The sequence below is a fragment of the Gymnogyps californianus genome, chromosome 1 (genome assembly GCF_018139145.2).
Source record: "Gymnogyps californianus isolate 813 chromosome 1, ASM1813914v2, whole genome shotgun sequence".
Lineage (NCBI taxonomy): Eukaryota > Metazoa > Chordata > Aves > Accipitriformes > Cathartidae > Gymnogyps > Gymnogyps californianus.
The window spans coordinates 30,284,131-30,308,447 of NC_059471.1; the positions used below are offsets into that span (position 1 = coordinate 30,284,131).

Genomic DNA, 24,317 nt, shown 5'->3' on the forward strand with positions numbered 1-24,317 from the left:
TAGTTGCAAAGCTCTTCATGTTTCTTTAATTTTCTGCTCCCTTAGCTTCCTGAGCCAGCCCTTCGCGTCTGGAGAAGACCAGTGCTGGCTCAAAGAGGTCCCTGTGAAGGGGAGAAGTCTAGCGATATTTAACTGTTGGATTGTTATCCCTTCACAGTCAGATTGACACCATTAAATCTGCTGGGGAAGCTCCATATCGTTTCTTCTGGACAAGCTGACACTTGTCTCCTTTCTCAGGTTAAGCAAATGTTACAGTCAGTTTTAAACTTGATTTTGTGTGTGTGTGTTTTTAATAAATACAGCAGATACAAAATAGGAATATACACTGTACGAATGGCTGCAGAACAGGAGACAAAATTAATATCTTCCCCATTCAAACACCTATTACTGAATGACTCGTTTCCCTCATTCTGTCACGTCTGACCAGCTGAAGATCTCTTCTTGTGCATTTTTAACCTTGGTTATTGTCAGATTCAGTAACAGGTGGACTTTGGAGGTAGTGATAGAATAGGTGATTTGCAAAATCAACTCGGAGAAATGGCTTCCTCATAGTTTGACTTAGCCTTGATGGAGATGCATTTTGATGAGTGCTCAAGTCCCGTTGCAAACTTGCTGGTGTGGAACATAGTCAAAGCTCATCTGCATGAGGAGAAGGTGGTTAGAAGGTGGTCAGACAGGGTGCTGGGGTGACTTGTTGCCAGGTTTTCAGAGATGCAGTAAGGCTGCAAGTCAGATTCCTGGCCAGGTGCAGTGTGAGATTTCAGGTTTGCAGTTCTCAGAACATCCTAGTCCTTGCCTTGTCTTAGTCAACTACAGCGTAAGTCAGAAAGTTGATGAAATTATGCAGAGAGACATTGTCTCTCTCTCTCAGGTAAGCAAAGGTCTCCCTAACCAGCAGATACTGTCTTTGCATGCAGCTTTTTGGCATCAGGGTCTCTTGCTTCTTTTCATGCACGCAAATGTTAGGTGCAAAGTCAGTCATAGTGATTTCTCTGCACCAAAAATCTGACTTGCAGCCAGATATAGAAGGCTTTCCATATCAAGAAGGAATCCTGAAATGAGAGCACCCTGCTAGGAGTCAGCAAGATCCTGTTAACCACCGTTCGTCAGGCGTGCAAGAAGAATGTAGGCTGGTAATGGGTAGTGTTCGTAATACTGAAGAAACAGCAGTGAAGAGCAGCCTTCCAGACAAGAAGAGACATTTAAGGAGCTCTGACACAGGCAATCAATGTGACGGCGCCTTTGAGCATCACGAGCTGTCAGTGGCAGTTCAGAATCTGGCAGTACCCTCTTCCCATGCGCATTGCTGATAGGGGTATATGGCCCACTATAGCTCTGTGCTCCATGTAACCTGTGTTTTGGTGGGCCCTATAACTGTGAGGTTTGAAGGAGTTTTGTATTGGTTCTTGTTCGTCAAAAGCAGACCACTTTTGGTGGTCTAAGCGACTTCTTGGGGCTAGCCGATACCCTTTTTATGGAAGGATGTATAAATTGCAATTTTGAGAAACTGAAGGTATCCTCAGTGAGAGGAGTGTGATACCCAAAATGTTCAAACAGCAGAAACATGGAATCAGGGCTTATGTCACGTTAAAAAGTGAGGTAGAAGCATCTAAAATTCATGATACTGAAATGATTAAATCAGAAGGGTTGCTGACAGGGTTCATAAAAGACTGTGGGATGTTGCTGGAGTGTATTTTCTAATCCCTAATGCTCCATCTTCTTCCTGGCTTGTCAGCTGGGATTGTTGTTTTCTCTTGCATCTTGAGCAGAATGATCTCTTCATAGATTTAATTAGGCAGCTAGCACATGTTTAATCTTTTTTTTCCTTTTGATTATATCTTTCAAAAACTGGAAAAAAAAAATCTGATTTCATTTGAGCCATGTAATATTATACCAAAAAAGCTTGCTGTGGTTGAATATAGACTAGCTCTCTAGGGACTTGATTTGTTGTTTTTTTTTTTTCATGGCACCCTGTGAATGTATGCAAATTACAATTATTGTTTCCCATTTTATAGATGGAATAATAGGACTTTTTTTCCTTACTTCACAGGGAGGTGCTTATAAATACATCATAGAATCATAGAGTGATTGTCTGAGGTACTTTGATATTAGAGTTGAAGACTTTAAGTATCTGGAAAGGGAGTGTCTGTGTTCAAACATAGATTGGCTAGTATTTAGCCTAGTAGGTTTTCTTTTTTTTTCTTTTTTTTTTGTCTTTTTCTTTTTTTTCCTAGGGGAAACTAGTATAAATATTTGGCAAGCTTAAGAATGTCTGGTCTTCTGTGGCATTTGCCCCAGAAGTCTGTGAGGCCTTTCTGACTAAACACTTCATTTTGTAATTAGATTCTTGAAAGTGGTTATTTACAATTTTATAAAAAAATTTACATTTAAAAGAATTTATTTAAGTCTTTATGCTCATCTAAAGATCAAAGTTTTAGTCTGATGTTTGCACCTAGTTACCATGAACAGTCGTTTTAATTTTGCTCTGCTGTTTTCTGTTTTCATGTCCTGTACACAAGCGAAGACGGTATTTTGGCTGTGAAGTATGGCATTAAAAGTGGTGGATTAGGTTTCTGGTAACATCTGTTAGAAAAAAACTGAACCTATACCTCTGAATTGGGGTATTCTAGACTGTAGAAGAGGAAAGGGACTCCTGCTCTTTTGCAGTGGTAATCAACTGTTCTTGAATAGACTGTCAGTGTACTTTCCCTCCTTGGTGAGGGAATGGGAGGGGCTCTTGCTTAGGAATTCTAGGAGAGGACAGAGGTGGTGTCATGTCTTGGGAGAGATCAAGGCGTTATGTAGGTGCTTTGCTTGTTCTCCCTCAAAGACAGGATAAACTTCTGTTTCTAGGAGATTCTAAAGCATCTGCTACACTGTTCATGCAATACAGGAAAATAACAAATATCTTTTTATTGTTCACACATCTGAATAGAAATTTGTGTACTGGCAAAAGCAGATTCCTGTAACATAAAACTGTACCAAATGTCAAATCCTTGTACATATTTACAGTGTGTCAAGAGGCCTTAACTTTTTAAAAAAGTGTGAATAGGAATCACTTGTAATTAGGCTGTCTTGGTTATCCACTGTTCTTGGTGTTTATTTGGCATATCACAGTATTCAGATAAGGCAGAGCTGGCATCATTGTAGAATTCAGTATGCCCTTCTATTTCCAAAAAGTACAGGAAAAGAAGAAAGACTTGATACATTTATCCTTCAGACCAGTAGTTTCTTTTGGGCTGTAGCATAAATGACCACACTCCACAGTTAAGTTCCTCAAGGTGGGCCCTTGTCAAAGTGGAGATAGCAGTGGCTGCATTGCCACCGCTCTTTGGAACACTACATGGACAGGTTCCTTGCCCTGTTAGGACCACAGGACAAAATGAATACTTTGAATTAGTTGGTGATCCTTGCTGCCTGCCTGTTGGTCTGTGCAGACCAACTGTTGTGCAGTGATGAGTTAGCTTGGGGTGCTGTGGGATTATCTGGAAACTTCACTTTGACTTCACATGGAGCCCATATGGCTGCATTGTGGTCTTTGGTCTGATGTCAGTAAAGGTGTGATTAACAGTGTTAAGATCTACATCTGAATGGAAATGCTGTAAAACTTTTGACTAGGTATAATGCCCTTGATTCACACAACAGCAGTAACTGGAAATCTACTAGATTCTGTCTTCCTTCCCCCAGTTGAGTTTTGATGTTGAATAGAGAATTCCAGCTCTTCTTTTATTCTATATTGAAACAGCAGATAACGTGTTGATTGTATTCTGGACTGCTTTGTGTCCTTCAATATTGGTGCCATGTGTTGAATGCAGCCAACTAAATTGCTTCAGGTCCAGTCTCCTGAGGATTGTTTGATATGTCTATACTTGTAAACTGGGTAATTGGTATATGGAAATTAAAACATGAGTGCTCACATAGCACTTCTTTGCTGGTAGTAGCCCAGTATGCATGTTAAACAAATGCAGAGAGGATGTCGGGACCTGAAAGGATACGCTTGCAAAAGAGCTGGTAAGAAATAAACCTAGAGATTGCTTTTCTGCCAAGATCTTTTGGAGCAGTAGAAGTAGATAACGTGGATGGGCAGCTTTGCTTCCATAGGGCTTTCAGGTGAGTCAGCACCATGAGCAACAGTAATTGGAGGCTTGTGGCTTTCCATATTGGCATGCGCATCTGACTTCAGTGAGTCATTACCCATCACTAAGTAAGAGTCACAGTGGATATCTCATGCATCCCATTTGCTGAGACTAGCCAGGTTCAGATACTTGAATTATCTTGCCACAGACTGGCTAACAAAAAGCAGCTGGTATTCATTTTAGGGGCCCCAAACTGGGGATTTAAAAAACACAAAAAAAAACCCCAAAAAAAGAAAAAAAGTGTTGCAGCTACAACTGCAAAAGAACTAGTTTTCCTTCAGTGGCCTTTATTGACCCTGAGGAACATGAGTCCCAGACAGATTATGGCATAAAATACAGTAGCGTCAATACTACACTCTGTTCCTAATGTACCTAGTACTGTGTTAAAGGTTACAAGCCAAAAGGAAACTTTATAGTATTAAGGTTATGCAGCACACAGAGAATCTGAACCAAGTTCTAATACTTTCTGCAAAATAATAGAATGTTTCCCTAAAAGAGGAGCAAATACCTTTCAGGTCAAACAGTAATGAAAGAAAACTCTCTTGGAGTCTCAGTTCAGGGTACAGGCACATTGTAAGTGTATTTGGCTGCTTTGGTAGATCTGTTGCTTGTACTGTGGAATCCATGCCCCCTGCCTGCATTTCTAACTGGGTCAGCATAATTTAATATGGAGCTATGATAACAAAGCCAGAGGTGAAGTTGTTCTAACTTTGTAGTCTATATGACTGAAAAAAAAAAAAATCACTGTTTTTCTTAGAAGGACAATTTGGAGCTTTATGGGAGTGCTTGGTAATTAGGTAAATCTCAAAATTGGATATGGGGAAGAAGAGCCTGCCTAGAACACACTGGGGGGAAAAAAGGCTGGGTAATAATCCATGATGCTTGTAACTAATGGAATAAACCTAGCAGGAAGGGTTAATTTTGACTAGACCTTTGGTTTAGTTTGGCATGGATGTCAAATCTTTTTCCATGTCCAAAAGAAATAGAGGGGATCAGTGTGCACAGTGTCATTGGTTTTAGTTCCTTCAGTTGTGATGAAGTAGTTGCATTCAGACCATCGTGATGCTGTCCCAGAATTTTGATTTAGTAGTCCTAAAATTTTTCCTTCATGTATTGTGATTTGCTTGCAATTCTTGGAGTAAGCTATATGTACTTTGAAAGTGTGAACAGGTAGAACAACAGTATCACCTTCTATCAGTGTCCCTTTCTCTCTGTGTTTTTGGCTGAAGTCAGCTGTACCAGAACAAGTAGAACAGTATCATCAGTCTACGCCTCAACTTTACACATACTAATAAATTATATTCCTATGCAAATATGGAATATTTAACTTCTAATGTTAACCAAAGATAGGCAGCTGACAACCTTAATCATCTCAGCTGTTGTATACAAACAAGCACTTAAATTTTTTTTCTGCCCAAAACCAGCCCAGCTCCTGAGGCTTCTGCATTTTCGTGTGCATTGCAGTATTTCATGCTCGTTAAAAGGTGTCAGAGAAGGAGTAAGGAAAAAAGGCTAGTAAAGCGATTTCTAGGGAAGAACAGTGTTTACTTCATCAATGCAAACACCTTCTCCTTTCACTGTATTGCACCCACACCTATGTTGTAAAGTATTTAAACTATACTCTAGGGTATGGTCATATGCAAGATGGGAGGTATTAGTTAAATCCAATCCAGCTGTTGGAACTGGGCCAGTTTTTTTTCTTTCAGTTAGGCAGGTGGAAGTAGTCTGGAATTGACTTGCAAATGCTCAGCTCTTCGGGTACCCTGTATGTTTAATCAAGCTACTTTACTATCCCAGCTATGTATTCAGGGTAGCTCTTTCCTGTAAGCATGTATCTTCTGGTTTTCTGAGACCAGTTCCTGTGATGTTGAGAGCCAAGAGCAGAAATAAAGAATTTAAATGACCAGTTATCTTTTAATGAAGTTTGTAGATGCAGAGAAATTAGAATAAGTCAATGAATTTGTTCTCTTTTCCACTTAATAGCTGAACTTTCAAAAGCAGCTAAATGCACCTTACCAAAGTTCCTTGAAATGTATCTTTTGTATCCACAGAATAGCCAAAACTGACATTGGTGTGTGGTGTTCATCAGGTCAAGGTGAGCCTGGCTTTCCCACTTCCATGGGCTAGCTGGAGGCTGATGCGTGCTGGTCGGCCTGCAGGACAGCAAGGGTAGCCAGCTAGCTGCTTGTGGGGCAGCTGGCAGGCCAGCCATGCTGGCAATATTGATATGCTGGCTGGCATAAAAACATCTGTTTCCTGCCTCTCCATCTCTGATGTTTTCTGGACTTGCTCCTGTTGCAATGGAAGTGGTGTAAATGTGTTGATTAAAAGATGACACTCCTCAGGTATCCCACTTAATGAGGTGGCTAGTCTGGGTGAGCACCACACTGAGCTCCAGATCTTCTTGTTACAATGGTAGGTAGATTTTTAGTCATTGAATGATAGTTATGCTTTAATCTTCCTTCTGACACAATTGGTATAGCTAAAAATGGTTAAAATGTTTAAAATTCATACCACTTACTCTTGCAGCATTTGATTATTTTTTCTGTACAGAGAATGTACGTTATTAAACACCTTGTACATGAAACTTCATTTTTTATTTCATTTAAGAAATCTTTATCCCAGCATAACAAAGGAAATGTAATGACTTGAGCTTCTCACCAGTTATATCATCCACATATTTAAGTAGTTTTGGTTTTCTGATTTGTACTGTAACTGGGGATGAAGTAATCTTACCAAGTATCCAGAATTTCTTGTCTCTGAAAGTGATATACTTAAGGGACTTTAAAGTGCTTATAATCAATTAAGATTGATTTTTAGATATGAAGCAGAAATTTCAAATTAACAGAAGCCCTAAGACTAGCTCTGATATTTCATTGTGAATGAGATCTAACTTGCATAAAGTAGTACTAATGTCTTAAATCATTCTTTCATAAATAGAAGGACTATTCTGACTGCTTTGTCTCAGATATGATTTTGTCCTTTTGAATTAGCCTGAATTTTCTTCTTGTAGTCTTGTATAACTTTGGTTTTGGTTTTGTTGTTTTGGTGTTTGGTTTGGTTTTCCCCCCCCAGGAAAAACACACTACATTATGTATTTGCTACAGAGGGAGTTGGAAAATGTTATCTTGTTCTGCTGTACGTTAGACAGGTACAGGTGATTGGTTTTGGGATTCCTTGAATTTTTTTTTTTTTAGTATACAGAAGCTATATGAGTTGTCTTTTCAGGTAGCTTAATGTATTGTGCAGTTAAATTTTTCTGTTAAACAAAGGCTCAAGAAGCCAGAGAAGCTTGCTAGACTTAATTCTTTCCTTAGAATCTCAACACTATTCAAAACTTGGAAGTAATCTTTTTGCCAGGAAGGTGTGCATGGGCCATCTTAAGACATCAAGTGGTAGTGTTACAGCAGTGATACTTGCTCTTTAACATGTAGTGAGCATCTTGTGCACCTTTGTACAGGGTTTCACAAACGGTACTTGTGAAGTATGTGTGGTTGAGCCAGAGGGTCCCAAATGTTTAGTCACTTAAAAATAATTCTTCGAATGTGCTGGTGGTAAGGGTTACTGTTATGCTGATAATTCAGAATTTCGCAGGGTTATCTTTAGGCATTGCTTTTTGATATCAAGAGTTTTATGTACAGTTTTGTGTCCTGTCATAAACCAAATATCAACTGAAAAATCAGGAAGAAATTTCCCTTCTCCACAGGTGGCTCTGAAATTTAAGCTTTGAGCTTTGTGTCAGCTTCTTGTTGGAAGAGGGTTACCAGAGCTGAAACACTGATCTCATGAGGATGGCTGTATTCTGTGTTGCTTCTGCCCGTTGAGTGTGTCAAAGGCAGTTTTACAGGGACTGTGGCATTCTTCGAAGCCTTATTTTGGGCATTGACTTGAGGGTTGCTTTGTTTTCAAGGTCTAGTGTCTCTTAAATAAATCTCTTGTCTTTTGTCAGCTTAGCGTTTTTGTGTTTTGTATCACTGTGAAACAAGGTTCCGTTGCAGCCCTTAACACAACAGCCCCAATGTGTGTAGTGATTTTCTTTATTGGCATATGAAATTAATTTCAGTTTTGATACTTTGAGGGAACTAGGGATCATTTTTCTTTTAAGTGGAAGGTGTTAGGGAGAGATTCTTGGCATGTAACACTTTGTATTTGGCTTTGGAAGGGTATTCAGAAATTCAGGGTAGAAGTGAGAACACTGATTTATCTAACAGCATCTAGTAGATCTTTTGGGTTTTTTCTGGTTTATTTTATAAAATAACAAAATGCTGAGGAACTTGAAGTTAGAAATACTGCTGAACATCTACTTTTGACTTGTAATAAGACTTACCGTACTTCTTGCATTACTGTGGTTATGTCAGCCTGTCAAACACACCGGTAAGTAATTGTTCTTCACAGATGGTGAAATGGCGAGAAGAAATCTCTTGTTACAAAAGGCTTATGAACTTAAGTGTGACTTGACTCATATGTAACAATTGAGATGTAATGTTGTAGCACAACTTGGTAAATGTTGTATGTTCTTGTTTCTTAATAGTACATGCTGACTGATACTCAGTTTTACTGTCTGCACATTGCGTATGGTGCGTTAATACCCTTGTGTTTAGGAGTGGCCTCACAGTTCAGATTCTGCAGGAATAAACTATCATCACTTTTGTGATTTGTAGGATTTTGGCTATGCTGAGTTTTCCTTTTCTGAGATTTGGAGTCTGATTTTTTTTTTTTTTTTTTTTAATTCAGTGAAACAGTTCGGATTTGTCTTGAGGGGTAGTTTTGAGATGTGCTCTTTCAGTGTGACATGAAGTTACATGTTTGAGTACATTAAGCTGAGAAGTGACTGTAGTCAGATGCTGTGGATGTCAAACACTGTATTAGATCCATTGGTAACATCTTGCTAGGCTTCAACTAGTGTTGCATATATAGACTTTAGCAGATGGTTGTCCTCCCAGCCTGAAAGCTGGTAATGAATCCGTGGGGTTAAGTCGCAGAATAATTTTGTCTCTTCTGTCTCTTTTAGCTGACCTATGTTAGCTGGGGAAAATGTTTAACCTTTCTACTACTGTATAAATCTTTTGTAAATGCCTATCAGTCCCCTACATGCTGGGGCTTGCAGGTAGTGTAAAAGTGTGGTGTTCTGCTTACAGTGCTAATGCTTCCTTAAAGGGAGGCTTGCAGTGGTACTTAAGACTGCTTCTTTTATATGCTGTTGGATTATAGTATGTTTACTTCTTCTGAGGCTGTAGGAAGATGCTGATAACCTGCTGTATTTCTAAAATGCTTCATCTGAAACACAAGCTTTAAATACCTACCTTTTAAGACATGCCAGATCAGGACAAAAAATTAACCGGATCACTTAAGTCTCTTTTTTGGGGCATAAAATTTGGGCTTTGCCAACTCTTCCCCCCCAACAGATAAAATTAGAAATTGTGCCTATCAGTCTGCAAGTTTTAAAATAAAACTTGCAAAAGCCCAGCAGGAGAGTCCAGTGTATAGCATGGTGCAATATGTATACCTGCATTTCCTGTAATCAGATGAGGTTGAAGCATGCTTTTAATCTTAAGAGTATGGTCTCTCAAGGCAAGGATAGCCAAATTGCAGACATTCAGAGCTCTATCATAGAGCAGTCCATCGCTAGTGTATCAGCTCCTGTGGTAAAGAGGAGAAAAATCAAGATGGGGAACAGTCTGAACAAATCCCAATTAAGTAGCAGGCATAAAACTAAGAAATTGGGCCAATGTCAAGTGCATACATGTTTTTTCATGTACAGTCTAGAATTGCAACAAATGACACGTATGAAGTGGAATCCATGGTCTTAAATATATTGGTATACAATGGTCATCTCGTATGTCAGGGACATGAAGTGTCAGGTTAGAAATAATGTCAGCATACATCTAGCTGAGAGCACTGGTCATGATCTGACCACGACAACCAAGTTTAACCTCCAGAATGCACCATAGGCTCTTTGGGAACTTCAGTCCTGTATACTTGTAGGAAGATTCTAGCCCTAACACTGTATTACTGGTTCTTGGATGATCCTGGTGACCCCGACATGCTGAATTTTTAAAGATGCTATGCCAGCAGGAGACTCTGCAAGACTGGGAGCGCTTAGGTCAGTGGGGGCCAGATAACACTCATCAGTTCTGTGAAGTTAAGGCTAAGCGATATCCCCAGTTATCAGCCTACTTGCTCTGTGAATGGAGAAGCAGCTCTGGACTTAGTGGTGAGTACTGCCTATTCTGCCTTTTAAAGGAGGAAGGAAAAAAAGAAAATGTACCAGAGCTGCTTTGAAAGAGAAACTACGTATAATAAGTTTAAAAGGAAATACAAAAGAACAGCTAAAAGGGTAAAACCCAGGTAGTATGGAGATTGCCTTAAGAAGAGTATTAAAGCTCAGAAAATGTATACTACTAGTCAGCAAAAATTCTGCGTAGTTGATAACCTTTTTTGAAGAATCTTTCTAAAGAGTGGTAGCTCTCTAAATGAGGAAAAGATGGGAGATGCTTGCACATTAAATGTAAAACCATAATGGAGTAGTCAAATATTTTGAAGATCAGCTTGATAAAAGCAAAAAACTAGTAAAAAAAATATTGAGACAGAATTGTAATAGGGTAGGATCAGTGGGGCTGAAATAATGGAAGTATGAAACAAAGATAAAACCCTAATTGAAAATCTGAGTGAATTATTTGCCTTTAGAAAGAAGCTTAGAGTCTTCCCAGTAGAGCCTTTACGAATGGATGACTCTGAGTAACTGTCTTTAGTCGTTGTTAGAGGAGGTTTTAGAGTAAATTGATGAAAAGAATAGTAATGCCTTGCCTGGGACTGCACTGTATTTGTTTTTTTCTACACCAAAAATACTAAGCTACTGAACTGTTGAACACAGCATATAGTCTTTCTTAAATCTGCCTTGCTTCCAGAAGAGTGGTAGGTGGCAAATGTTACGGTTGTCCCCTAAAGAGCTTCAGATTTAGTCTGATTTTTCTGCTCAATAGAAAATATTCTAGAGTATTATCACATAGATAAATGAAAACATGTAGGAGTAAATTCTAACTAGGGAGCAAATTTAAAAGTAAATTGTGCCTTGCATCAATTAAATCACTGAGATTTCAAATCTGGCACATACAATACTGGATTTTGGGGAGAAAATGCTAATGGACACTCAAGTTAACTGGTTTGTCATGTGATGGGGTACCCCTTAAAATTTAAGATAAGTAGGAATAAAAGATTAGATTTTAGGGGGAGGTGGGGCAGTGTTACTAGTGGAAAGTTCTGTAAAGAACTTTGGTGCCTAGTACATTCAGAATGATCAAGAAAACAAGGTTTTACAGCAGAAATCTAAGACAGACTTGTCTAACTACATTTTTCCATTGAAATGTAGAGTTATCATGGGGAAGAAGTATTGAAAAACATTTCTAGGCTATTTAGTGCCCTTAAATTTGACACAGTTACTAAGATTATTCAAATATAAAATTCTAATAGAACGAGAAACTTGAATGACCTGTCTTGCTGGTTGCATGTGATGACTTTCCAGGTTCTTCATTTGTCCATTCCCTACCTACCCAGTGCCCTCCCATTCCCCAGCAATCCAGTCCTATCATACTGAGCTTTTGCAGCAGGCTCAGATGGTCACAAGAATCAAATGGTTTAGCCAAATAATGAGGAGGGGAAAAAAGTGTAGTTCTAGTAGATGCTGTAGTGGTAGTGTCCTCTTACTGTAATGAGGACTTGCTTTGTTTAAAGTAGTATAGTTCATGCTTGTAGATGTAAAAGAAGAATTGTGTCTGTGTTTACTTGAGTGAGTTGGTTAATCAAACAGTGGACAGGAAGACAAGCCTTCCTTACTCTCAAGTCAACCTAAGATAATTAAATGAATACTGCTATGCAAACTGGTTGAGAACAGTGAAGCTAAGATAATGTTCTAAGTGCTGAAACTGCATCCTGTATAGATTCACAGTGTAAAGTCTGCTCATTTCATTTACCTGTGTTTGAGCTTTAGCGTGTTCGGTATTTCCTTAGATGGCTGATGGGGAGTGCTGGTGTTTTCTGTGTATGGCTGGTCTTCACTGATGCTTTTTAGCTCAGGGAAGTTATTTGCCCTAACTCAAAAGGAACGTGATAGCAGCAGTGAAGGTCAGTAGCAAGGATAGGACATAGAAAGTATTTTAAAAGGCTAATTTTAGTTAGTGTGGGTGATCTTTCTAGGCTGCTAGTGGTCATCCAGTCCTGATTTTCTCTGAATTGTGTTCTGATGGTACATGTCTTTTCCACTGATTGTAAAATGAACCTAGGGAGATTGCCTTCAGTAGGATAAAATTGTTCTTTTTCAATCTTTTGATCTCTCTTAGCTAAGAGGTATAGCAGCTTTGTAGGATATGCATCCTGAGTGCCCAGTATCTTTAAGGAGCTGAGATGTTTATGGGCTACAGTGTTTCGGCTATAGATCCTAAGTAGACTCGGTACCACTGTACTACTTTGTTTCCTTTTGCCACAAGCCTAATCTGTCTTGTTTGCATTGAGCTCTGTCATCTTCTGTCACTCGTGGTTCATTTTGGCCAGACAACTGGCATGGGTTACATGTTTAGGTTGTGAATCATGAGACTGTCTAACATGTATTTACTGCTTCTTTTGGTGTGCACATATAAACACCTAGAGAGTAATTTCAGTGAAACTCCATGGGGAAGTCAATGTTTTCTGCCTTTGGGATACTTATTGTGGTTTATCACAAAGCTTTCTGTAAGGTGTATAATCTTAAAAAAAACACCACCACCCCCACATCCACCCCCCCACCCCCCAAAAGAAAACCCCAACCAAACCACAAAAAACAGCTTATGCATCTTGCTAGAAAAGATTGAGTTATAAATTATGCACGCTGTTTTCCTTATCTGTTGATGAACAGCTGCACTTTTGACCTAGAAACAACTGATTCCAAAACAGAATACTACTTTCTTTACATAAAAATAATTCTTATTTTTTATTTACAGACTATGAGAAGACACAGAAATGAAGTTACAATTGAATTGCGGAAGGTGAGTCTGCTTTTGTTTATCAACTGTATTACTTTGCTAATAATGCTCTGGTGTCTTAGCTAAATATTTTGCCGTAAGCTTTGCTTTATGGCCCCAAACTTATATAGAAAAGTTGTAAATTTGTAGATTACTAACTGTGGATTCTAATGTTAGTTTTACTCTCCAATTTGTTAAGCTCGGTACAGCAGAGCAGTACTGCTTTACTCCAGTGTATCACTTGGAAATAATCCATACTCAGTTTCTGTACCAGTTCTCATATTATTACAGTGAAGCTGTCAGCTGTTCAAATGTTTAAAGTGTCTGAATGGGAAAAGGAAGAGTTTTAGCATTTAGAAAGTATGGATGTTCTTTTATTTTGTTCTCTGGAAATTACTGCTTCTGTGCTGTAGAGGGAGTTAATTTTAGGGTCAGATTTTTGTTATATTGAGTAAATGCCAATAATGCTGGGAAGATCATGAGCATGAGAGGTGATCTAGTTCAGTGCTCTGCCTAAATACAGCATTTGTTATACCCTCGTCATTCATAACTCTTCCAGCAGCCTTTCTGGGCACCTTAAAGGTTTGCTGCTGGAGGACATTTTCACAAGCTACTAAACTACTCCTGGGCTATGTGTGTAAAGAGAAGGGGTAAACTTTTATCTGCCTTTGGATACCTTCAATATATTTGAGGACTGATACTGGCCCCTTTAGTTTTACCCTGTTGAGACAAATTCAGTTCTTCACCCTTTCCTTGAACGTTCTGTTTCCTAGATTTGACTTGTTGCTGCTCCTCAGATCCAAATTGCCTGTATCTTTTTGGAAGTGTGGAAGTCTGGAAGGATGCAGGCCACAGCTGAGGTTTAAATAGGGCGGTGAAAAACAATTCTTAACACAGTATTTCTATTTATGTTATGTTGTTGACAGGCACTCAGTCTGTGATCTGTTATATCCTTCGGACACTTCCTACAGTACTGCAAAGCAAGGGCAGTTGTTTATGTTCTCTGTTTGCATAGTTAAATAAATGCAGAAGTTTTAAACATGATTGCTTCCTGTCTTTTGAATTGCATCTGTTTTTTCCAGACTTTCTTAACTTGAATTCCCATTCTGTTCCCCAGTATGCTTCAAGGCCTCCCCAGCTTGGTATCACCCATGTTTTCTAATATTTTCATTAATGACTTGATGGAAGTGTGTGCTTTGAATATTCTAGGTATAGGCCAAGGTCCTTTGTGTCTCCCACTTGATGCATACCTCCAGTTTGCCAGTTGAGTCATTGACAGTCTGAGTGGTGCTTGCTTAGGAGTGCACACCCACCCAATTTCAGCTAATTTTTTTTTCATTATTTGCAAACCAAGAGAAGACAAATGCCTTGCTAAAATCAAAGTGAAGGGTTTGTAAATAGAAGTTATGTTAATAGAAATTAGCTTGACTTGTTTTTGAGCAATTTTGTCTGCACTTACCACCTGATTGTGTAGGAGCTACCAAAAATCTTGTGCTAGTATTTTCCTGGGATCCTTCTGTTCTTCAAAAAAGAGACTTTTTTTGTTTTCTTAGGTCTTACAGAAAAACTTGTGTATCTCATTACAATATAAAAAATAAATATTTGTAAGATTCATCCTGAGACTATAAGAATTAGTTGAAGAAACGTAATTGGACCCAGATGACTGGGGAAAAAAAAAATCTTAGTACTTACATGAGCATGATGTGTCATCTAAAAATTGTTTAATGCTTTCATATTTTCCTAATCAAAGAAACTAGCTGAAGGTATCTGAATGTGGTGTTGTAGCTTAAGCTGGCTATGGCATCATCAGTACTGGCAGATGACCAAGGTGTGGAGAAAGCTACTTTTACATACAGTGGCAGGTACCAAGTGAAAAATGAAATTAGCCAGTTTTTGCTTAAAATGAGATTCAGGTAATTAATTTTGATATCTAAGTTATCAGCAGTTGAAGTTTATGCTGACATGTTAGAGGCCCTCTCTGTTCAGAACTAGTGTGTTGACTCAGTGTAAAACTCGCTGTATAACTGTGAAATCTGTACCGGGAAGAGTCATTCATAGCACTTGGGCAGCCTATGCCTGCTAGCAAAGCAATGCTGTAGAAGATGGCTTAGCTAATGCAGCATACCCTCATACATCTCATTAAACTGAGACTGCATGCGAGCATTCCAGTGCAGTCTTTGGAGAGAGCTTTGCAGTGCAAAGTGAGAGTTTTAATTTTAATTTAATTCTCATAATTGGTTTTTATAACAGGTCACAGTTTCAAGGCCATTTTATTATAGAAGCGTGGTGGGGAGCAAGTCATACACTTAAGACAAGGCAATGGATTGTTCTGTGTGGAAGGAATCTTGTATGTGCCAGTAATACGTGAGTGAAAATGAGGAAGAGGAAGCCTATGAGTTCCTAGTGACTTTTCACTGAAAACTGCACATGCAAAGATCAGTTACACATTTAGAGAAGCCTAAGCGCTGGATGTAGGTCAGATTGTAAATCCAGAGTGAACAGCAGCTGCAGAACTCTTAAACGCAGGAAGTTGTGTTCTTCTGGAGTGTTTGCTGAACATCTTCCACTGCAGAGACCGAAAGAAATCTGCTTTAATAAGAGATTCAGCATGTGTCCAAGTTGTTGGTTTGCAGCAACTGAACTGGTGCTGGTGGGCAACTGATTTGCTGTGGGAACTCTGTAGTAGATGAGGCCATTGTTTCTGGTACAGAATTGGGACTGAAATGTAAAGGGATATATTTTATTAAGCTCCAACAGTGGAAAGGATAAGCTGAAATATCATTGCTTCAGTCTTCATCTTTACAGCTAACACTGCTACCCTGGCATGAGTATGCCAAATTCAGGAAATATGTGTTGGCATGACCTTAGTAATCCACCAGTGCCTTTTCAAAACAAAGGGATGTCTTCCCTTTATCCCAGCTATCCAGATGCTGAGTGTACACCTGGCTTTTGAAGAAAACAGGCAAATTGAGCATATTCTTGATCTATACAGTTGAAGCACTACATAGTCATGGGTTTGTCTTTTGAATCAACATGTGTGTAAATATTAAATGAATGGATCTGATGAAGTTGCTTACACCTCTGTTTTGTAAGATGGAATAAATAAAAAAAAATCACAGCTTTAAACAGTAGTAAACAATTTCTGCATGCATTTGTGAGGTGTTTATTTTGAGATTACAGACATCAAGGTGCATTTGCAACACAGTCTCTGTTTCGAGAATAAATTGTATCTATTCACTATCTTCACACCACAGCTCTTCTTCAGAAGGAAACTTTACTTTTTTTTACTTTTTTTTCTTTTCCCAATCACTTATTATTTGTTTAGGAATTGAGCTAACAAAGTGCTCTCTGACATAAAAGGGTAGCAGTTGTCTGGCAGAGTCCTGGCCGAGGCATGGCTTGGCACTGTGAGCCAGTCAGATGACACTCCTGATGGTCAGGTGCCCTTTTCTGATTCCATGTTGGCCTTGCTGGACATGTGTTTTACTCATTTTGGGAATGGACTTACTACATTTCTGGGAAGATGGTCTTGGTCTCTGGCTATATTGTTAGTGCAGCAGTGGGCCTAAGAGCTTAAAAAGTAGCCATCTCTCTTTCCCAACAGACAAGATAACAATGTCAGTTTTGGTGATGGAGACTATCTCAGGATTTAGAATTTAAACTTCTCAGTGTAGTGTCTTGGCAAAGTCTGATTTAGAATGTTTATCACTTAATTTCAGCATCACAGAAACCTGAAGGCTGCTCTGTTAGCAACGGGGACCCTGGAATTAATGGGCTAACCTAGCTAATTAGTCTCACTCTAAAGGGGAGTGGGGTGGATGAGTAATGGTTAGGAATCAGTTTAAGGTTCCATATCTAAATGAAGCCTGTAACTCCACTGCTGTGAGAGATCCTCTGGTTCTAGGTGCTTGGCTTTCTATGAGGAGGAAGCTTGACTTGGGCCACTTGTGTGCTTTAAGAAAGGTAGTCCTTAGCCAGGTCAATGCTATGGTCATTGAGTTAGATGCCACCCTTCAAAGGAAGCCTTAACACTCCTAACCTCAGCAGAAACAGAGGATCCTGTTGTCCTTTAATGCCTGCTAACTAACTGGAATCCTAAGAAGTTCCAGGATCTCTCACAAGGTTTATTTTTTACTTTTGTGGCAAACTGAGCTGCCTCTGAGAGCTCATAGACATGAGCTCATGAAAGCTCTAATTGCCAATTAAGTTTAATGCAAGGCAAAGCAATTATTCGCTAAACAAGCGGTGGATTAAGGAGCCATGGGCGTATGTCTTTTTTTACCTGTTTCTCTGACATGCTGTACTTGTCCCTACTCTGATCTTTCTTAAATAAGATTGCTTATGTCCACAATAGCTCCTAAATAAAGTAGTGAGCCTTGAAGAAAGGAGTCTGTCTTCATGTTGCTGGGAGAGCTAGGGTGGGAAAAATCTTTTTCTGATTCTCATGAAGTCTGAGAATGCAAAAGAAAAAAAAATTTTACATTTTCAGGTTCAGAATAGTAAAACTTGCTTCGGTTACTCATCTTTTCTAATTCAATGTGAACGTATAGCTTTTCATTCACTGTAAAGTACGTTTTTTAGGCATATGTGTACCAACTTCAAAGAAACAGCTACAATCGCAGGGAGACTGAAGCACTATTCTTCTGGAGGCTTCACTATCCAGTGTTAGTAGCACAAATTCTTGGGAAAGAACTTGCATCTACCCTGCCTTGACTGATTCCTCAAAAAAAAAAAAGAAAAAAACCCTAGGAGGAAAATTACATTCCTAATGTATTCTTCTGGAGACTTAGTTGAAAAGGACTGTGAAGAAATTCCTTGGAGGTTTGCTTCAATCCATTTTAGTAAGAGCATGCTTTTGCCTAACTTAACAGGCCTCGCTCTGCAGTCTGTGCTTGGGGCTGTTGGGCCACACACTGGTGTACATGTAGGTGTCTGCTTATTTTTAGTCAACCTGCTAATCTTCTGAGAAAGATGTGCACTAGCCAAACAGGAACATTGTGACTGCTCTCTGTTGTCACAAAGGTGAGTTAGCACAACTCACATGTAGAAAAGTTGCCTTTGTCTTCTAACTGTGTATCTGTAGCTATGCTCTTTATCTGAAGACCAGTCTTGAATCTGTTCGACTGCATTTGGATGCAAGGGACCTAGTTCACTAAGCATGTAGGATATAATTTTGACATCCATGGATTGTAGGATCATCAGATTGACCTGTTTAGCCTTTTTACAGGTTTACAGGGTTTTTTTTTTTTTTTTCCAAGTCTCTCTAGGTGTTAATGAGTTCTGAGACAGTAAGTAGAGCCAACTAATGGTCCTTTCCCAACCATTAAAGAAATTGAATCTTTCCCCAGGTTCATATCCAAGAGCTGTTACTAGAAATTCACTCAGGGTAGATAGCCCACCTAAGAAAACTTTCATTAAGAGGATATTCAGTAGAGGTTTTTAGAACATCCCTTTAACACGATGAGGTTGGAGTGGTAGGCATTTTCTTTTTCTTCATGATGGACTGTAGCAGGTGCTCTCACCCCCCAAAACCAAAACTGGAGATTACACCTAAGTGAAACCCAGAAGTTCAGCTCAGTCTGTCACAACAGTGGTAGCTTAAAAGGGACGTCCAGACAACCTGAATCTACCTCCATCACTGGCCTGATCCTTTAGTCTTTCCTAGGATGTAAGAGCAGAGGAAAGTGCTGCTTGTTGTCATCTGTGAGTATAGCTAATGCTGGCTAGTACTCCAGTTCCTAATGTTGAGATGTTCTTGAAGTTCTGCTCTTTGTCCCCATAGGACTCAAACATAAATATCTTAACTTTCATGCCAAAAGAACTTCTTCCTACTAGCTGCTGAGTTCCTAAACCTTTCCCTGACCTGAAGAAGCATTTCATAATGGTGTTTGTTACCTGAGGGCAAAGATTTTATTGTTTATTTCTTTTCCCTTTTGATCTTGAAGCTTCCCAACAGTTGAGACTCTTCATAGAGTTTTCCCATGTGTCAAATGCTGAAAAGCATGTATAAATTTATATTTAACACCTTTCACAACTCCATTAGAGTATCCTATTGGCCATGTCCTATAGTACTAAGTGGAATGCAGCACAGAGCTTGATGGACATCCTCTTTGCCCACAAAGTTTCTTCTTCTGTTAATCATGTTGTCTTTGAAACTTGTTTGCATTGATAGGCATTTTTTTTTTTTTTTTTGAATCCTGGGGCCATCTTCCAAGAAGTACCGGGATCTGCAGGATTTGCATATTTACTATTCATGCAGCCTGACCTTCACTGTCAGTGAAGCAAACGATGGGTATCTGTCATCAAAAACTCTTAACAGATCATCACACTGGACAAGAAAGTGCACACATGGTATCATTACTGTTGTTTCTAACCATTTGGCATTTTTGCCTGGCATACATGTCCATGTACCTTTTGTTTGTATGGAAACCTCTGTAGACTGTTGTAGTGGGATCATGACCAGAATGTTGACATAACCAGCAATCAGCTGCTGTTTATAAACTTTCAGACTTTATTGTACATAGCACACATGGTTCAGGCAGTGGTTGAGGATCTTCCCTTCTGAAGGAAACCTGCTTAGTTTTGTTGGTGACAAGGTCTTACCCTTTGTGGTGGGTTGACCCTGGCTGGATGCCAGGTGCCCACCAAAGCCACTCTTATCACTCCCCCTCCACAACTGGACAGGGGGAGAAAATAAAACGAAAGGCTTGTTGGTCGAGATAAGGACAGGGAGATCACTCAGCAATTACCTTCACGGGCAAAACAGACTCGACTTAGGGAAAAATTAGTTTAATTTATTGCTAGTCAAATTAGAGCAGGATAATGAGAAATAAAACCAAATCTTAAAACACCTTCCCCCCACCCCTCCCTTCTTCCTGGGCTTAACTTTACTCCTTATTTTCTCTACTACCTCCCCCCCCCCCGAGCGGCACAGGGGGACGGGGAATGGGGTTTTGGGTCAGTTCATCACACTTTGTTTCTGCCGCTCCTTCCTCCTCAGGGGGAGGACTCCTCACACTCTTCCCCTGCTCCAGCGTGGGGTCCCTTCCACGGGAGACAGTCCTTCACGAACTTCTCCAACGTGAGTCCTTCCCACGGGCTACAGTTCTTCACGAACTGCTCCAGCATGGGTCCCGTCCACGGGGTGCAGTCCTTCAGGAACAGACTGCTCCAGCATGGGTCCCCCGCGGGGTCACAAGTCCTGCCAGCCAACCTGCTTCAGCGTGGGCTCCTCTCTCCATGGGGCCACGGGTCTGTAGGTCCTGCCAGGAGCCTGCTCCAGCGCGGGCTTCCCACGGCGTCACAGCCTCCTTTGGGCATCCACCTGCTCTGGCGTGGGGTCCTCCACGGGCTGCAGGTGGATATCTGCTCCACCATGGACCTCCATGGGCTGTAGGGGGACAGCCTGCCTCACCATGGTCTTCCCCACGGGCTGCAGGGGAATCTCTCTCTCTGCTCCGGCGCCTGGAGCACCTCCTCCTCCCCCTTCTCCACTGACCTTGGTGTCTGCGGAGTTGTTCCTCTCACACCTTCTCACTCCGCTCTCTCTCGCTGCAACTGCAACTCCCCTGTAACTTTTTTTGCTTTTCTTAAATATGTTATCCCAGAGGCGCTACCACTGTTACTGATTGGCTCGGCCTTGGCCAGTGGCGGGTCCGTCCTGGAACCCGCTAGCATTAACTTTATCAGACATAGGGGAAGCTTCTAGCAGCTTCTCACAGAAGCCACCCCTATAGCCCCCCCCCGCTACCAAAACCTTGCCACGCAAACCCAATACACCCTTCATCAGGGACTCCAGTCTGATGCCTCTCCCTTTGAAAGGGCGCTCTCACCAGGCTTTGAACAGGACAGCTGTATCCAGGTATGCTCATTTGTCTTCATTTTCATCACAAGAGCCTGCAGAAGAGGCTGGTGCTATGATTTAGGCAAAAACTTTTGAGTTTGTCACAGTGTGACAAAATGCAAGCATTTTAAGGTTATGACAAGCTGCAAATCATGTTCTTTTACCTTATGCAGGGGAGTGATCGGTCTGTCAAATTACTGTATACAGTGGTTTAGCTGCCCAGGAATTGTATGCTTTTGCAAATGGACAGAGCTGTTTCAAGTAGCCTTAGAGCCACTTTTTAGGACTGGAAGGTTCCATGAACGCTTTGACTTCATAAGAAATGCTAATAAGAATAGCTTTTCCTTGCCAAGAAATTTTTAGCGCTTCTCAGTACTAGCCTCTCTGCTTCAGGCTGCTGTGGAAGCTCCTTTATATATATTCTTGACAGTCGTTTTTCAGCCCAACCATCTGCAAACGGTGAATAGCTACAGCAACATTCTTGCTCACTCTTACTTTCCCTGGCTAAGGTCATTTTTTCTGGAGCCCATTGCACCATATGACTGACAACCTGAAGATGTTGCCTGCATTCGCAGAAATTCTAACGTCAACCTGTGGTCAGTTATGTCCTATGAAGTTCAGCCCTCTCTCTTAAGGAGGGTAGAATATCTTGGCATTAGAATATATGTGCTTACTCATACTTACTTTGGTTAATATTAACATTAGGAAGCATTCTCTTAGGCATACTCAGGTTGCCAAAGGAGTTGGATAGTTGTGTATGCAGGTATAAAAGGCTCTCTAAGGAGCTATTAACTTGCTTGCTGGAATGGGAGAGAACTAGGCTCTTGGTTAGATCAGTTATGATGTATATTATGGCCATCTTTAACATGCAGCTACAAATGGAAGGATTTTCAGTGTTACTCAGTCTTACAATGCTAAGATTTCTAATTAGTCTGATGCAGTTTTGCTCTTGTCAAAAGACCGTGCCCCATACTGGAATTTAAACCTAGGTTATATATGTTTGATGGGCCAGAATTTGAAATATTGTTCCTTTGTTACCGTCGTCACCATCCGTGGCCTCCCAGTGGGATATCTCCATTCTTAATAGCTGCAGAACAGTTAGTTGGAGCTCCATTTTATTTCACCTCTCAGCATGCTGCTGCCATTAGGAGAACAGTCCTTCAGTGTCTGTTCATCTAGGGATTCATGGGACTCTCCTCCAGGTAAATGGAGTTTTTGTGAGGAGTACTGTTTGGAGTACTGCATCAATGTACGCATGGACAATTGCTTGAAGGAGAGAGACAAGTTACTGTTCTCTTACTGTTCTTCTGTAACTATGTGTTCATTTACAATCTGCCCTCCTTTCCTCTTTGTCCAAGTTCCTGAAAGATTTCTAGGGAATTGGAAGAACTTAAAAAAAAGTGTTTGTCACCAATTCTGTGGCCACAAGCAGAGAGAATTTGTGCATGTCCCTCTAAATACTACTCAAGCAAATTATTTCAGCTAACGGTACTTGTCTAGAAGCGTGCTCATGTGAATAAACATGAAGAAGTGTGTATCAAATAATGGTTACAGGCAGGTAGTCTTTCTGAAGGTCTTCGGGTGAAGTGACATGGAATAATTCAGTGCTTTGTCCACTGGCATGCTTTAGACTTACTGCCTGGTGTTTGTGGAAGGTGATTTTCCAGCTGTTTGGCTGCTGAAGGCCATGCAGCTCATTCCTGCCATTCTGTGAGGATGCTGTTCAGTCACCCTCAGTGGGACTCTTGCTTTGTTCCAGCTATATTCTCTGTATTGTATTGGGGGGTTGGACTAGATGACCTTTAAAGGTCCCTTCCAACCCAAGCCATTCTATGATTCACTGCTGTATTCCAGCCTCTGCTATCCTGGTATTTCAGGATGTTTGAGAGCGGACCTCAAGATACATCTTCATTCTTGCTTTCTGGAGTAACTGGATACCATAGCCCTTATGTTACGCTCCAGTAGAGGCACAACCCTGACAAACACTGGTCACTCAGAATGATGCAATTGTATATGTTGAAGAGACACGCACATCTATAGAGGGATACGCAGTCAATACCACACTTATTGCAGTGTGACTTTGCTTTTTGCATCCAAAAAATTCTAGATCTTTCAAGCTAGAAAATGCATGATGTGGTTTCAACTGTTTCTGGTTAATGTCTTTTTGGGAGGAAAAATATTGAGGGTAGAAGTAATGTGCATGATAGATGTGGCCCACATGTATGTGAATATCTAATATTATTTCCATTTTAATAATAGGATCTTCATTCCGAGTGGATGCCATCTATTTAATGTCAACACAATTGAGAAGACTTTGGCCTTATTTAAATTTCCACTTACAATAGCAGTGAAGTAATATGACTTTAAATGGCTCTTGCATACCTTCTGCATTTTGGTGGGATTTCAGTCAAAGCTCTGAGGTGTATCCATTCCATGCCAGCGTAGATGCTTTTGTGGGGAGCAATGTGGAATGGTGGTGTGCCAGTTTCTCTCCCCAAATCTGAAAATAACAAATGAGATAATGTGACATTTCCTAACTACAATTTTCTTTTCAGTAAGTTCAATAAAAATTGTTTGTTTGCTAAATTCTTGACTATTCTAGGTATTTCATCATTTTTTGAATCAAAGGATCTGCAAGATGCCTGCATATAAAAGGCTTTTTTACAGAAATTTAAAAGTAAAGATCACCTGTCTTTATTGCAAGATGTTGCAAAACACATAGTTGAGTGCTACTGATACCGAATCATTTGTTTGAAAAACAAGTAGGTATCACCAGGTGAATCAGTGTGGATAACAATTCTTACATCAAACACATTTTAGAAAAACCCTGCAAAGCTCTTTCCCTGAATTTTCTGAGCACGAGATGTAGAAAATCTAGCCAAATATTTTAGGAGGAACAGAATCGGAAAACCCTGCCTTGTACTGCAGTAGTTTTGCTGCTAATGACAAGGAAACTTTAGCCTTCCCAGTAAATGATTTCGTATTAAACATTTAGCTTGCTCCAGCAGACAGTGGTGACGGTTCTGCACTAAGACCCCAATTCCTTCAGGCTGCACCTTTTCTGAAGACAGGGAATGTCTGCTGGACCAGTGTCTGCCACCCTTATGACTAAATATGTCTCCTTGTACATTCATGCATGTGTGGACTTGTTCACTACCATGATCTGCGATGATACCTCTGGGTAGGAAGAGGACAGTTGACCGAAGACATCAGAACCTTCCTCCAGCTTCAGTCCCTTCTCCCAGTATTGGCTTGTTTTACCATAACAGCACAGCTGATCCTGTAGGAGCTGTTCATCTGAGGCAGGAAGGAACTGCTTCCTCTGCACGTGGATGCGTGTAGTAG

General features: G+C 40.3%; 1 protein-coding gene across 1 annotated transcript in view; it reads left to right on the top strand.

The window, feature by feature from the left end:
* The window catches only part of KPNA3 (karyopherin subunit alpha 3), a 54,113-nt gene that overhangs the window by 6,707 nt on the left and 23,089 nt on the right, over positions 1–24,317 (top strand). Inside the window, exon 2 of the mRNA XM_050915119.1 lies at positions 13,109–13,153. Within this exon, the coding sequence (XP_050771076.1) occupies positions 13,109–13,153 (45 nt within the window). The remainder of the gene's footprint in view (positions 1–13,108; positions 13,154–24,317) is intronic.